The sequence below is a fragment of the Phaenicophaeus curvirostris genome, chromosome 27, assembly GCF_032191515.1.
Source record: "Phaenicophaeus curvirostris isolate KB17595 chromosome 27, BPBGC_Pcur_1.0, whole genome shotgun sequence".
Lineage (NCBI taxonomy): Eukaryota > Metazoa > Chordata > Aves > Cuculiformes > Cuculidae > Phaenicophaeus > Phaenicophaeus curvirostris.
The window spans coordinates 62305-74202 of NC_091418.1; the positions used below are offsets into that span (position 1 = coordinate 62305).

General features: G+C 48.4%; 1 protein-coding gene across 1 annotated transcript in view; it reads right to left on the reverse strand.

Annotated features, from left to right (window-relative positions):
* The window catches only part of IKBKB (inhibitor of nuclear factor kappa B kinase subunit beta), a 229314-nt gene that overhangs the window by 1373 nt on the left and 216043 nt on the right, over nucleotides 1-11898 (reverse strand). The window contains exons 2-20 of the mRNA XM_069877376.1: nucleotides 10466-10594; nucleotides 10293-10387; nucleotides 9107-9224; nucleotides 8280-8349; nucleotides 7119-7207; nucleotides 6588-6677; nucleotides 6099-6223; nucleotides 5657-5764; nucleotides 5226-5355; nucleotides 4572-4766; nucleotides 4209-4323; nucleotides 3734-3857; nucleotides 3326-3477; nucleotides 3150-3211; nucleotides 1996-2105; nucleotides 1687-1736; nucleotides 1049-1148; nucleotides 715-862; nucleotides 419-546 (exon numbers count right to left, since the gene is read on the reverse strand). Coding sequence (XP_069733477.1) covers nucleotides 419-546; nucleotides 715-862; nucleotides 1049-1148; nucleotides 1687-1736; nucleotides 1996-2105; nucleotides 3150-3211; nucleotides 3326-3477; nucleotides 3734-3857; nucleotides 4209-4323; nucleotides 4572-4766; nucleotides 5226-5355; nucleotides 5657-5764; nucleotides 6099-6223; nucleotides 6588-6677; nucleotides 7119-7207; nucleotides 8280-8349; nucleotides 9107-9224; nucleotides 10293-10387; nucleotides 10466-10570 — 2114 coding nt within the window. The 5' untranslated portion in view covers nucleotides 10571-10594. The remainder of the gene's footprint in view (nucleotides 1-418; nucleotides 547-714; nucleotides 863-1048; nucleotides 1149-1686; nucleotides 1737-1995; nucleotides 2106-3149; nucleotides 3212-3325; nucleotides 3478-3733; nucleotides 3858-4208; nucleotides 4324-4571; nucleotides 4767-5225; nucleotides 5356-5656; nucleotides 5765-6098; nucleotides 6224-6587; nucleotides 6678-7118; nucleotides 7208-8279; nucleotides 8350-9106; nucleotides 9225-10292; nucleotides 10388-10465; nucleotides 10595-11898) is intronic.

Here is an 11898-nt window from a genome sequence, read left to right on the forward strand (position 1 = left end):
GGTCATCCAGATTGCAACTGGGCAAGTCAGAGGCATCCCCAGATTTACTGGGACAAGAAAGGAAGCATGTTCCGAGTGGAAGTTGGGTTCTTATTATGTGGAGTCACTGGTGATCAAGAAAAAGCTGCAGAACAGCCTTTAACCTGAAAGATTTAACATATAAATAAACAAACCAAGGTCTGTCAGTCCAACCGGTGACCTCGTTTGGTTATACAAGCCAGAACTACACGTGCTTCATTAAAGCACTCTCTCCTTTATGCTACAGCTCAGCTACTGTCACTTTGTGTGACCATGCTCCAGCCATCCCTGTTGGCAGTGTACTTCAAGCGAGCCTACCCGTTCCAGATAAAACAAGCCCTCTATTATTGGAGTGGGCAAAGCTATACGTTGTTCCCTGTTTTTCATGGCTTTGCCTCACCTTTTCCTGACAGATTCTGATGAACTGTAGGTTCCAGAAGGGACCTGGAGCAGCAGCTGACCAGGGCTACCAAAGCGTGATGTGTTCATGCTCTCCGGGCTGCCTGTGACAGGACCGCGTACCTTGCTCTGAAGAAAACATGCAAGATTATTTCCACTAATTTCCAGCAGCACCTGGAATTTGGCTTCAATACTAATTGAAAATAACAGAAAAGAACCATAGCACATAGTAAATTTACTATTAATTATTTCAGTAACTTCTGCCACAGACTAAACTGAAGGTTTTAGTTTACTTACACAGGCAATTTTCAGCAAGTTCCATAGTTCTTTCTGTCGTTTCTCCTGAAGCCTAACAACTGTTTCCTCATCTTCATTCATCAGATTCATCACTTTCTCCACTCTGGGGAACAATTCCAGTGCCTTCTGCTTGCAAACCACAGTTTTACTGTTAAAAAAAAATAATCAGATCACACATCAGAAATGCTCCCCTACTGCCAATGTTTTTTTACAGTAATACTCAGATCTCATTAGTTGCATGCACTGTTTATTAAATCTCTACAACAAAACCTCTGGCTGAAAGAGAAAATGCTTCCTCTCAACCCTCAGTAAGAGCTGACTCTACAAATCTCACCTCAGCTGAGCATAAATGACTCGGACTTTTTTCTCAAAGGCCTGGATTGCCTGTAGGAGCAGCCGTACTATTTCTTGGCTGTCGCCACTTGTCCTCTGATCTGGAAAGAGAGTCAGAGTATTACACAGAAAGGCAAGCTTATGGGCTGCAGTGAGAAGATTCTTAGTGGCTTGTTTCCACTGCTGCTTCGATCCTGAAACATCCCAAGTTCAAGGCAGGTGGGACAAACTGCACCAGATCTTGGCCACCTTCTTCAAAATGATAAGAACTGGAAAGCAGAGCTGGTAGGGTGGCTCTAATGCCTTGGGGTTGTAGAGTGGCTCGAAGGAACAGCTGTGTCTTTCATCCTTCCTACAGAGAACCAGCAGCATATGCTGGCAGCAACAGCCTGCTCCAAGAAGAGCTCCAGAGGAGTTTCAAGAAGTGCTCAGAAGGCACCAAGAAAGCAAGGCTGGCCTAGTTTAAAATTGAGTCCCTGACTCTCCTCTCCAAAAAGAGATGAATCCAGTAGAGTCCATCTGCAGCTGGCCTATTAGCAAGTCTAGAATGCAGAGATAGTTTTCTCAGTGCTCGTTATTGCATCTCCAAAGTTACTATCCACACAAAGCAAGTTGACCTTGAGCTAAAACGTCTTTTACCTCTTGGTTTTTCTCTCAGTCTCCGGTACAGCTCTCTGGCTTGTTCTTCTCTAGAAGACAAAGGCACAGAACAAAGGACTTTTCTACAACCTAAATTACAAACAAGTAGTTCAAGAACTCAAATCTATTCTATACCAGTCTGCCATTTCAGATCGGTGATAGGTAAGGAGTCAAAAACTGTCTTTTAGTGTCAAAACCCTCCCAGGCCCCCATAATTTGGGCTAAAAGGATGGCAAATTCACCATCTTGCAGCGAATAAGCTTAGCTAGAAATACACCTGTGTCAGTAGTTCAAGGTAGTTCAACTCACAAGTCCTCCAGTGTTCCTCCTTGCTTGCGACCTAATGGGCTTCTCTGCAGGTCCACAATGTCTGTCTGCAGGGCCATCATCCTCTTCACCAGCTGCTCCACATCATCCTCCTGAAGGCAGGGCAGAACATAAGCCAGAGGGCAGTCTCACACCAAGAGACACTAGCATTCACACTGGCTCTTCCTTTCTTATTCACATTTCTGAACACTCACGTCAGCAAAACACAAACAGCAGTCATGGACAAAGACAGATGAGACCACAAGTAATTTCAATTCAAAGAAATCAGCTTGGTGCTCTGGGATAAAATAACTTCCAACATTTTTGATAAAAAAAATTCTGGCCACAATAAAGAGTCATTGAAGGGTCAGACTTCGTAGTAAATGTACTGCTAGTTCCCAGGCCATCATGCCTCCTTTTCCCTGGCTAGTCTAGGTCTCTCATTCTGTCTTTTCCCTTAGCACACAACCACATCCACTCCTGGTATCCCAGATTCTGTTTTTCTCTTGAGCTTGTTCACATGCAGAAGCTGCTGCTTGTTAGACAGTAGTTCTGCCCTCTGCCTCCTACCAACAGCGGAGGACCGAGCACTGGAAAAGATGTCAACTAGTCACCTTCCACTCCTCATCTGGGAATGACAGTCCTTGGCCTGAGCTACAGGGGCTACACTGTCTTGTGTTGAAAGAGTGAATGCCTTACTGAGAGCAGGTGTGGACTGTGCAGCAAGAATGGGAAACTGTTGCCTTTTCAAAATTCAAAACTGATACTGTAAGTTAAACTTAAAGTTCTTGTGATCAATCATCTAATTGTTCATGTTCCCATTCCACTTAACCTATGTTCCATATCCCCTTTCAGCTATCCTGGCTCCAGGACTGGGTTAGGACATCTAAATGTGACCACTGCAAAATCTCCTCTCACATTCCCTCCTTCCCCCGCCAAATCTTACAGAGTGAGCTTCATGAAGAACTGGCAACGGACTAATATGGTGCAACCAAACCAAGGCAAAGTGACATCTGGAATCAGCCCACGCACAAGAACTTTCTATCTCAGGGACGACAATGACCAAAAAAAAAAAAAAAAAAAAAAACCAAAAAAACCCAGCAAACCATGAACAAAAACCAAGCCTCTTTCTTTAGGATAAGCAGTTAGAAACATACCCGCCCACAAAGTTCCACAGCTTGCTCCATCTCTTTCCAAGCAAATAGCAGCTTCTCAGAAGCTACAGGAATGAAAGAAGAGTGATTGCTTTCCTCAGGTTCATAGAGGAAAAGGCATATATTTCGTGGGAATAAGAGGTGTAGAAAGACCTCTGTTTGACAGATGCTATACTCACTAATTCCAAATTCAATCTGCTCTTTGTACTTCTCCAGATCAATCTGGATGCTTGTTTTGAAGAAGTCCAGCTTTGCTTTCAGTTGCTGGGAAAGGGAGGCCATAGAATTCTTCATCTTCGAGAGGGTACTATTGTAACGCAACAGATTCATCCTGCATGGACAAGAAGAAGCTCCTATTATCCTCCCACACTAAAAATGCAGGCTTCCACTTACATCAAAAGTAATCAGAGTGTAGCAGTGAGGACAAAAGCAGTTGTGTCAGAGGACGGAACTCTCAGCTTTTCATTAACTGTTAACAGCTCCGCTCATGGGCTTCCCCATTCCAACAGGGTCCCATTCCTGTCCTTCCCCTTACATCAGGGAGCAAAGGCAGGGAGTTAAGTATTGTAGAGAAACTGCCACCGTACATGGCTGCTCGCTGCCCCTGCTGAAGTCGGTTACAGTCCTCTTTCAGCATCCGGATTGTGTGCCAGATCTGACCCCACACTTTCCGCAGCTGGAAAAAGTGCAGATTCTTCTTTGGATCCTGAACTGGAAACAGAGGGGAGGGGGGAAGAAACGTATGTATCAGCAAGAAACCTAAAGTTAGTGCTACTGCGTGACAAAACAGACCAAAACATCACTCTCTTGAGGGGCACATTACCTCTTGCAAAGCCTACAGTTGGCTAACCCCTATGCAGCTGCCCCAGTACATCACAATTAAACACTTCCTCTCCTTAGTTCTGTTGACAAACTGAATGAATGCTATGCCAGCCCACTTTATTGCTTCTTCAGTCCCAACATGCAGAAGCTCTTTACTCTTTGCCCTATTCAAGCCACAGAACACAGGCAGCACTCTCAACATAGGCAACCTCTCACATTCACGCTAGAGAAAGTCCTTACGGATGCAGTCAACGCTTTCCGGATGGGGACGCAAGGCAACTTGAGCCTCATAGGCAAATTTCTGGTTATCAAAGAGGAAGAGGAGGTCTGTGTCTGCAGCTGCAGTGTCATTCACCTGCAGAAGACAAAAGATCCAACTCAGTTCTCTCAGAACAAGCAAGCCTCAGTAGCACCATAAACAGACTGTTCCTCCTGAGCCAAAGACAGAACACCAAAGGCAACAGGATGCCTATTCTGAAAGGCCTGTTAGGTCTATGTGTGACAAAAGCCTGCCAGAACAGCAGGGACTGCTGTGCTCCCAAAGTGAGCACTGCCCCACCTCGATTCCCTCAACAGCAAAGAAGAGTGAGTATCCAGACTCACCTTGCTGTCTGCTATGTGTTTAGTGGCCAACTTCTGAGAAAACAATTCAAGTCCAGCTTCCTGCAGCAGCTCCTGGTCCTGTTCTGGTATTCCCGTATCTGACTGGATCCTGCCCTTCAGAGTCTGCAGCGTATCCTCCTCTGTCACAGGGTAGGTGTGCACAGTCCCCGTAACCATGTTCAAAACATGAAGCAACTGCGAGAAGAGTAGCGTGATATGAGAAGAACTGAAGATAACATTGGTAGTGTTTGAGCAGAGATCCCAGGACTGAGACGCTGGCCACTGATACCCTGTTCAAAGCACCTGCCAGGCTCAAGAAGTTGCTTTGCAGCTACTTCATAACATTATGTCAAAGTCCTTGTCCTCCACCAACTGGAATAGAGGCTACGTGGCAAACAAACAGCTTCAGCCACGAAATCCTCTACCAGAATATGGAAGCAAGCACACACACAAGCCATTTGTCACTCCCAGCAAGCTCAGGGAGTATTTGTCCTCAAATAACAAGAGGAATGCACCTGTCACTGTCAGGAGAGAGCTAAACGCTATTATATGCTGCTGCTGCTCCTCCTCCTAGGTCTATGATTCAAGCCTCTTCTCTCATGGGCAACTGCCCCCAAGAAAACTTTTTAAGGTGAAACAGACCCCATTGCTCACCTTCAAGTTCAAAATGTCATCCAAAGCTTTGAAACACCCATAGGGTCCATACGTTGGATCTGTACCTCTCTGCCGTGGGTGCCACATTAACATCAGTTGCAGCCATTTCTCCAACCTCCCAGCCAAAACACTGAAAGACCAAAACAAGAAGGGAAACAGAAGAGGTTAAAGCGCATTTCCAGTCACCATATGGCCTGGTCTCTGCTGGACGACTGAGAAAACTTCCCCTCTGTCCCGCAATCATAAACACAGTGCTTAGAAGGCAGAAACAGACACTCATGAGTACACAAGTCTGGCAAGGGACACAAGTGCTGTTTTGTCATGCACTCAGTTTATTCAAAGATTAACTTAGTGAGGCATATAATATAAATCTGGCCTTTCTGCAGAGGAAACAGTTTATACCAGTGTGGCATAAGATTCCTCGTCCTCACCTGTTTAGATTGTTCGGGCAGGGTAAACTGCTAGAAAATTTGACTTCTCCAGATAAGTCTTCTGAAACAACAATATCCAGTTCACTCTTCTGTCGCACTTTCGTATGCCTAGTGAATTCAAGCAAATACAACGATGAAATAATCACCTGCCTTTCCCAGCCTGCGTGTTAGTAGGCTCTTAAAGCTACTCTTGATGGAGATGATACAGATGCCACTTTGGTTTCTGCTACCTGCCCTGCAGGAGTCAGTCCTTATCCCAAAGAACAACCATCAAGTATGCCTGAAATTGCTCAGGTATAACTCCTAGGAAGGGAGTCAGTCTCCATAAGGGCAAGGACCATAGGGATATTACCCTAGGAATCAAGGGCCAGACTTCTGCTTCTGTAAACAGGACCATTGCATTGCACACACTCTTCTTGTCACCTGGCTCCAGCTCACTCACCATTGCACTGGTTGCCAGTTGGGTAGGAATGGTCGGAAGCCTGTAATGCACTCAAAGGCTAGTGTGCCAAAGCTCCAGTAATCCACTGTCACCGTATACTTCTGCTGTTCCAGCAACTCTGGAGCCTGAGACAGTTTACACACACACATATAAGACAAAGCAACCCATCTTTTAGCTCTCCCTATCCCTCAAGAGCTCATCAACATTTATACAATAGATTAAAGACGGTGCTGAATGCTCTGCCTCTCACAAGCTTTGAGATCCTCTCTTGGTGAGCAGCCTTCCTGCTCCTTATTTATAACAGATACAGCCAGCAGATACTGTGCAAACCCAGTGTCAGCAAAAACAGAGCCACCCTTCCTCGCTGCAGTGCCCCAGACACACCCCCATCCTAGGACAAGCACTTTGTCCCAGCCCAAAGCCTCATAACAGTTAACTCAATCCCACCGCAAAGTGGCAGCTGCTATTCTAGCTGAATTCCTTCCTTACCAAGTACTGCAGAGTCCCAACAAAGGATGTGCATAGGCTTCCCTGATCCAACTCCTTAGCATAACCAAGGTCAATGATTTTGTGTATTAACTGAAATAAACAACACAGAATAAGATCACTAGAGAAAAGTCCTGTTAAAGCACACCATACCAAAGAAAAAGTTCAGCTCCTCAAAGGTATGCAGGAAAGATGCCAACAGGGAGGTGGAAGTGGAAATGGAAGGCTCCTGTAGATTCCTAAAAGTAGGTAAAGTTGTCATTGGATTGATACACATAGAACTGGAGATCTTTTGTCTACCTTTACAGTCTGGTTCTTCCCTTAATACTTGAAAGTCAAAATGTCAAACGTCATCAGAGGTCTAACACAACCTTTAATCTTAGCTGCATGCAGAACACCATTCATTTGACAAACAGATCTGAGCTGTTATCCCAGGTTGAGCTCTTTGCAGAGGCGGCACTGCAACTGCATGAAGCACACGCACATTACTTGTACGCTCGTCTGCACAGGCAGCAACACCTGGTTCCTGCTTACCCTTTGCTCTCCTTGCTGCAGCACAATGTTCTCTGGTTTCAAGTCTCTGTGGATGATCCTGTTCTCATGAAGGTACCTAAGAGCAGAAGCTGAGACACAGAAAAAGCCACTTGTAAGAGCGTACCTAGCATGAGCTCATAATAATTCATTTCTGCCTAGTATAAGCATGGTTTTTGGGTTGCATCTTGTACAATCAAATGTAGAATGAAACACCAAGTACAAGAAGAAAAGCCAGCACCAAACACTTCTGGACACAGAGACTGCTCTCTGGGTCTTCCCTCACACTCTTCCTGTAAATCTTCCTGGCTAGCATCCAGTAAGCAGGGACTTCCCTAGACTGCCAAGATGATCGTACAATTGAAAACATGGGTCTGTCCCTCTTTCCAAACACACACAAGTGTGTGAACGCAAACTTTGGTCTAAATGTGATCTGTTGATGTCTCTGATCAGCAACCAGCATCATTTCCCTAATGAGCACAAGGGTGAGGCAGCAGGATACAAATGCTCTAGGAACACAAAGGACAGGAGATAATACCCAACAGCCACATCTGCATTAAAAGTAATGACAAACACACTTCTGTACTCTGGCCACAAGCTCACTTTGTAAGCATCCATCTGCCCCAAATGCACCTCCTAAACATCTCTTAGCGCCTATCCAGTTTTGCCTCAGCTGCAACTCAGTAAGATCACAACATAGCTTGACCAAAACAACTCCACCTCAAAAGTCTCCAGACAGCACCTAGCAATCTTTGCATCAGATCTGTCTAAAATTCTACAAAGCAGTTGCCCAAATGCTAATGGAAACCCACTGATTGTATACACTCTGAAGTCCCGATGATAAGCTGTTAAGCTAAGGATGGAGACTGGTGTGCAACATAACCCAGAGTCACTTTGTGAGTGCTCAGCTATCCAGGACCTTCTCAGACATCCCGAGTGGCATTTTTTCTAGGCAATACAATTCAGCCCTACATTTTCAAGAATAAAAATCAAAAATTGGCTCTTCCACAGGGAGGGATGGCAGAGCGAGGCAGGAAATAAGTATATTCTTCAAAGGTCAGTCTAGGACTGAACCATTTAGCTCACAGCTGCGTATCCGTGGAGTGGATTTGGCACTGAAAGGGCTCCCATACTTCAGACAACTGAAGGTACTGCACCACTTACCAATATCAGATAACAAGATGAGAATAGCTTCTTCCCGCAAGCCACAGCAATTCTCCAGCTGATTCAGGTACTGCAAGAAGACAACACCGACTATAGTCTTTCCCTCCTGTATCCTGAGTGAAGCTCACAGTCCCACAAACTCTCACAGATGCACGAAGTTCCAGTAACAGCAATGAATTTCCCTAGAGGCACAAAACTCTACAGGACTGTGACCTCTGGTAGCAGTAATTACAGCTTCAGGCCTTGGTCTAACCACATGGGAGGAGAAAAGAGTGGGTGAAAGAAGTCAGTGTCACCCCCACGTTCTTCCTTCTACTTGCGTCATCCTCCATAGCCTTTTCCCCTGTGCCTGACGGTATCAGCTCAAATCTCAGCTCTAAGCTCTAGGTTTTATCTATGGGCAGATTACAGCAAAGGTTAGAAAAACAGTAAGATTAGAATTAACGTGTTATTCTTTCCTATGACAGATAGGAGTTAATCACTCCCAGGAAGAGCAGCGCCCACAGATGTAGCCTGCCCCATGATGGCCTCAGCTATACTCACACCCTGATGCACATCCCTCACACATGCCCTCATCCTCTATACGCAAACTCCTCACACTGTCACTCGCAGCCCAATAAACACGACAACTTTCAGACAGCAACAGTTTAAGTCTTCAATAGCCGAATGTGTCATCAAGGACCAACCTGCCAAAACTTGTCAGCGCCATGACAAGAATTAGGAAGCATCAGGATGTGAAAACAGGTTTTACATAGAAACTTCAATAGGAATCCTAGGATCAGCTAAGAAACTGATCCAGCCGTTGGTCACCCTCGCAGGGACCTCACCTTGCGGAGGTCTCCGCCTTGGCAGTACTCCATGGCCAGCAATGGCAAGTCATTCGGCGCAAGCTTCTGCATCCCTTCAGGGACGTCGCGGGCAGCCACCACATTGGGATGGTTCAGCCTGAGAAGCAGAAACGAAGCAAGCATTTGGAAATGAATGGAGCTGAGGTAACACCCGAGAGATGGCTGCTCTGCAAGAGCTACACAGTTCAATGTGCTCATGGTCATCACGCAGCCCTACAAGGACTCTAATCTGTCTAGAAACTGAGCAGGTGAATTCTGAAGGTCTGCGATTCACCCATCCTTCGTGGACTGGGACTCATCACAACTCCTTGCATTCCATGTGCGGTCAGTGTGTTCCGCCAGGGCTGCACAGCCACTCCTGGCTGTGCCTTGAGAAGGCAGGTGCCACGCTGCTGGTCTCAGACCCCATAACAGACAAGGAGCGGTGGGGCTGCTGCAGCCCGAGGAGGTTCACAGAACCACTGAGGCAGGAAAAGAATCATAGAACACTTTGGGTTGGAAGGGACCTTAGAGATCATCTAGTTCCAGCCCCCTTTGATGGGCAGGGACACCTCCCACTGGATCTGGTTGTTCCAAGCCCCATCCAACTTGGCCTTGAACACCTCCAGGGATGGGGCAGCCACAACTTCCCTGGGCAACCTGTTCCAGGGCCTCCCCACTCTCACAGTGAAGAAATTCCTCCTTATTTCCAGTCTATCTAAATATGCCCCTCTCCAGTTTACGCCCCTCGTCCTACCACCACAAGCCTTTGTGAACAGCCCCTCCCCAGCTTTCTTGTAGCCCCTTCAGGTACTGGAAGGTCGCTACAAGGTCTCCTCAGAGCCTTCTCCAGGCCGAACGAGCCCAACTTTCTCAGCCTGTCCTTGTATGGATGGTTCTCCAGCCCTCGGATCATCCTTGTCGCGTCCTCTGGACCCCTTCCAACAGTTCCATCTCCTTATTACGTTGAGGATTCCAGAACTGGACACAACACTCCGGATGAGGTCTGACAAGAGAGGAGCGGCGGGCAGCACCCCCTCCCTGGCCGCGCTTCCCTGGCCGCGGCCGAGGACACGGCTGGTTTCTGGGCACGTTGCCGGCTCGTACTGAGCTTCTCCTCAGGGCCGCCCTCAGCCCCACCGCCCCCATCTCGTACCGAACCCGGGACGGCCCGACCACCCCGCACCTCTTCATGATCTGGATCTCCAGCGCCCAGCGGTCGCGGTTGCGCGGGCTCAGTTCCTGCCGGCACTGCTTGATGGCCACCTGCTCGCCGGTCTCCTGCGGGCACAGCGCGGCTCAGGGTGGGGCCGGGGCCGCAGCGGGAGGGTAAGGGGGGGAGCCGCGCCGCCGCCTCACCTTGTTGTGCCAGCGAACCACGTTCCCAAAGCCGCCGGTGCCCAGGCGCTCCTTCATCTCCCAGGGGCCGCAGGTCTGCGCCTGCAGGGCGGGCGGGCGGCTCATGGCGGGCCCGGGCCGCTCGCGCCGCTTCCGGCCCCGCGCGCCCCGCCCCAAGGGGGCCGCGTCCCGCCTTAAAGGAGCCACGCCCCGCCGGGCTGGCTGAGGCAAGCCGCGGCGGCGGGGCGCTGCCTATGGACCCTCAGAGGCTCTAGAGAGCGAGAGCTGCCGTCCAGCCGTGAAAAGCCAGGAAATATACCGTCATAGAGGCATAGAATGGGTTAAGTTGGAAGGGAGCTCAAAGCCCATCCCATGGCAGGAACACCTCCCAGTGGATCTGGTTGTTCCAAGCCCCATCCAACCCGGCCTTGAACCCCTCCAGTGCCTCCCCACTCTCACAGTGAAGAAATTCCTCCTTATTTCCAGTCTAAATCTGCCCCTCTCCAGTTTATACCCGTTGCCCCTCCTCCTACCGCTACAAGCCTTTGTGAACAGTCCCTCCCCAGCTTTCCTGGAGCTCCTTTCAGCACTGGAAGGTCGTTATAAGGTCTCCTCGGAGCCTTCTCCAGTCTGAAAAAGCCTCACTTTCTCAGCCTGTCCTGGTACGGGCGGTGCTCCAGCCCTCAGATCATCCTTGTAGCCTCCTCTGGACCTGTTCCGAGAGCTCCATCTCCTCCTTCCGTTGAGGATTCCAGAACTAGACACAGCACTCCAGCTGAGGTCTCACCAGAGAGGAGCAGAGGGGCAGAATCCCCTCCCTCGCCCTGCTGGCCACACTTCTTCGGATGCAGCCCAGGACATGGTTGGTTTCTGGGCTGCCGGCGCACACTGCCAGCTCATGTCAAGCTTTTCATCGACCAGCACCCCAAGTATTTCTCTGCAGGGAAGCTCTCAGTGACATCATCCCCCAGCCTGGACTGAAACTGGGGACGGCCGATTTCTGAAATCTTCCCCCAGTGACGCTGCTTTGTCACTGCCTTCACTCCAGAGCCCAGAAGCACACAGCTGCGATTTTAAAAACAATACACCTTAGCCCCCACTCGCTCAGCAGTGTCCACTCATCTTCCTCAGCAACAGCGAGTCCCGTTGGGAAAAACTCAAATGCAGCTGCCCTTAAATCGGATTTTTGGCAGCAATGTTAGCATCATCACCGTGACTCTCAGAGAAATACATGTGTTAATCTCGACACAGACTTCCATGCAGAGAAAAGCTGAACATCCCGTGCAAACCGTGTTGCATCTTTGCCAATGTGCAAAATAACCATTTTGCTCCCCAACTGCTGTGCTCCCCAACTGAGGACTCTGTGCCGCTGCTTCCTTAAGACGGAGGTCCCTTACACACCGTTTCTTGTGTCTGTGCTTACACCAGATGGTGTCAGGAGTGTTGTTTCTACT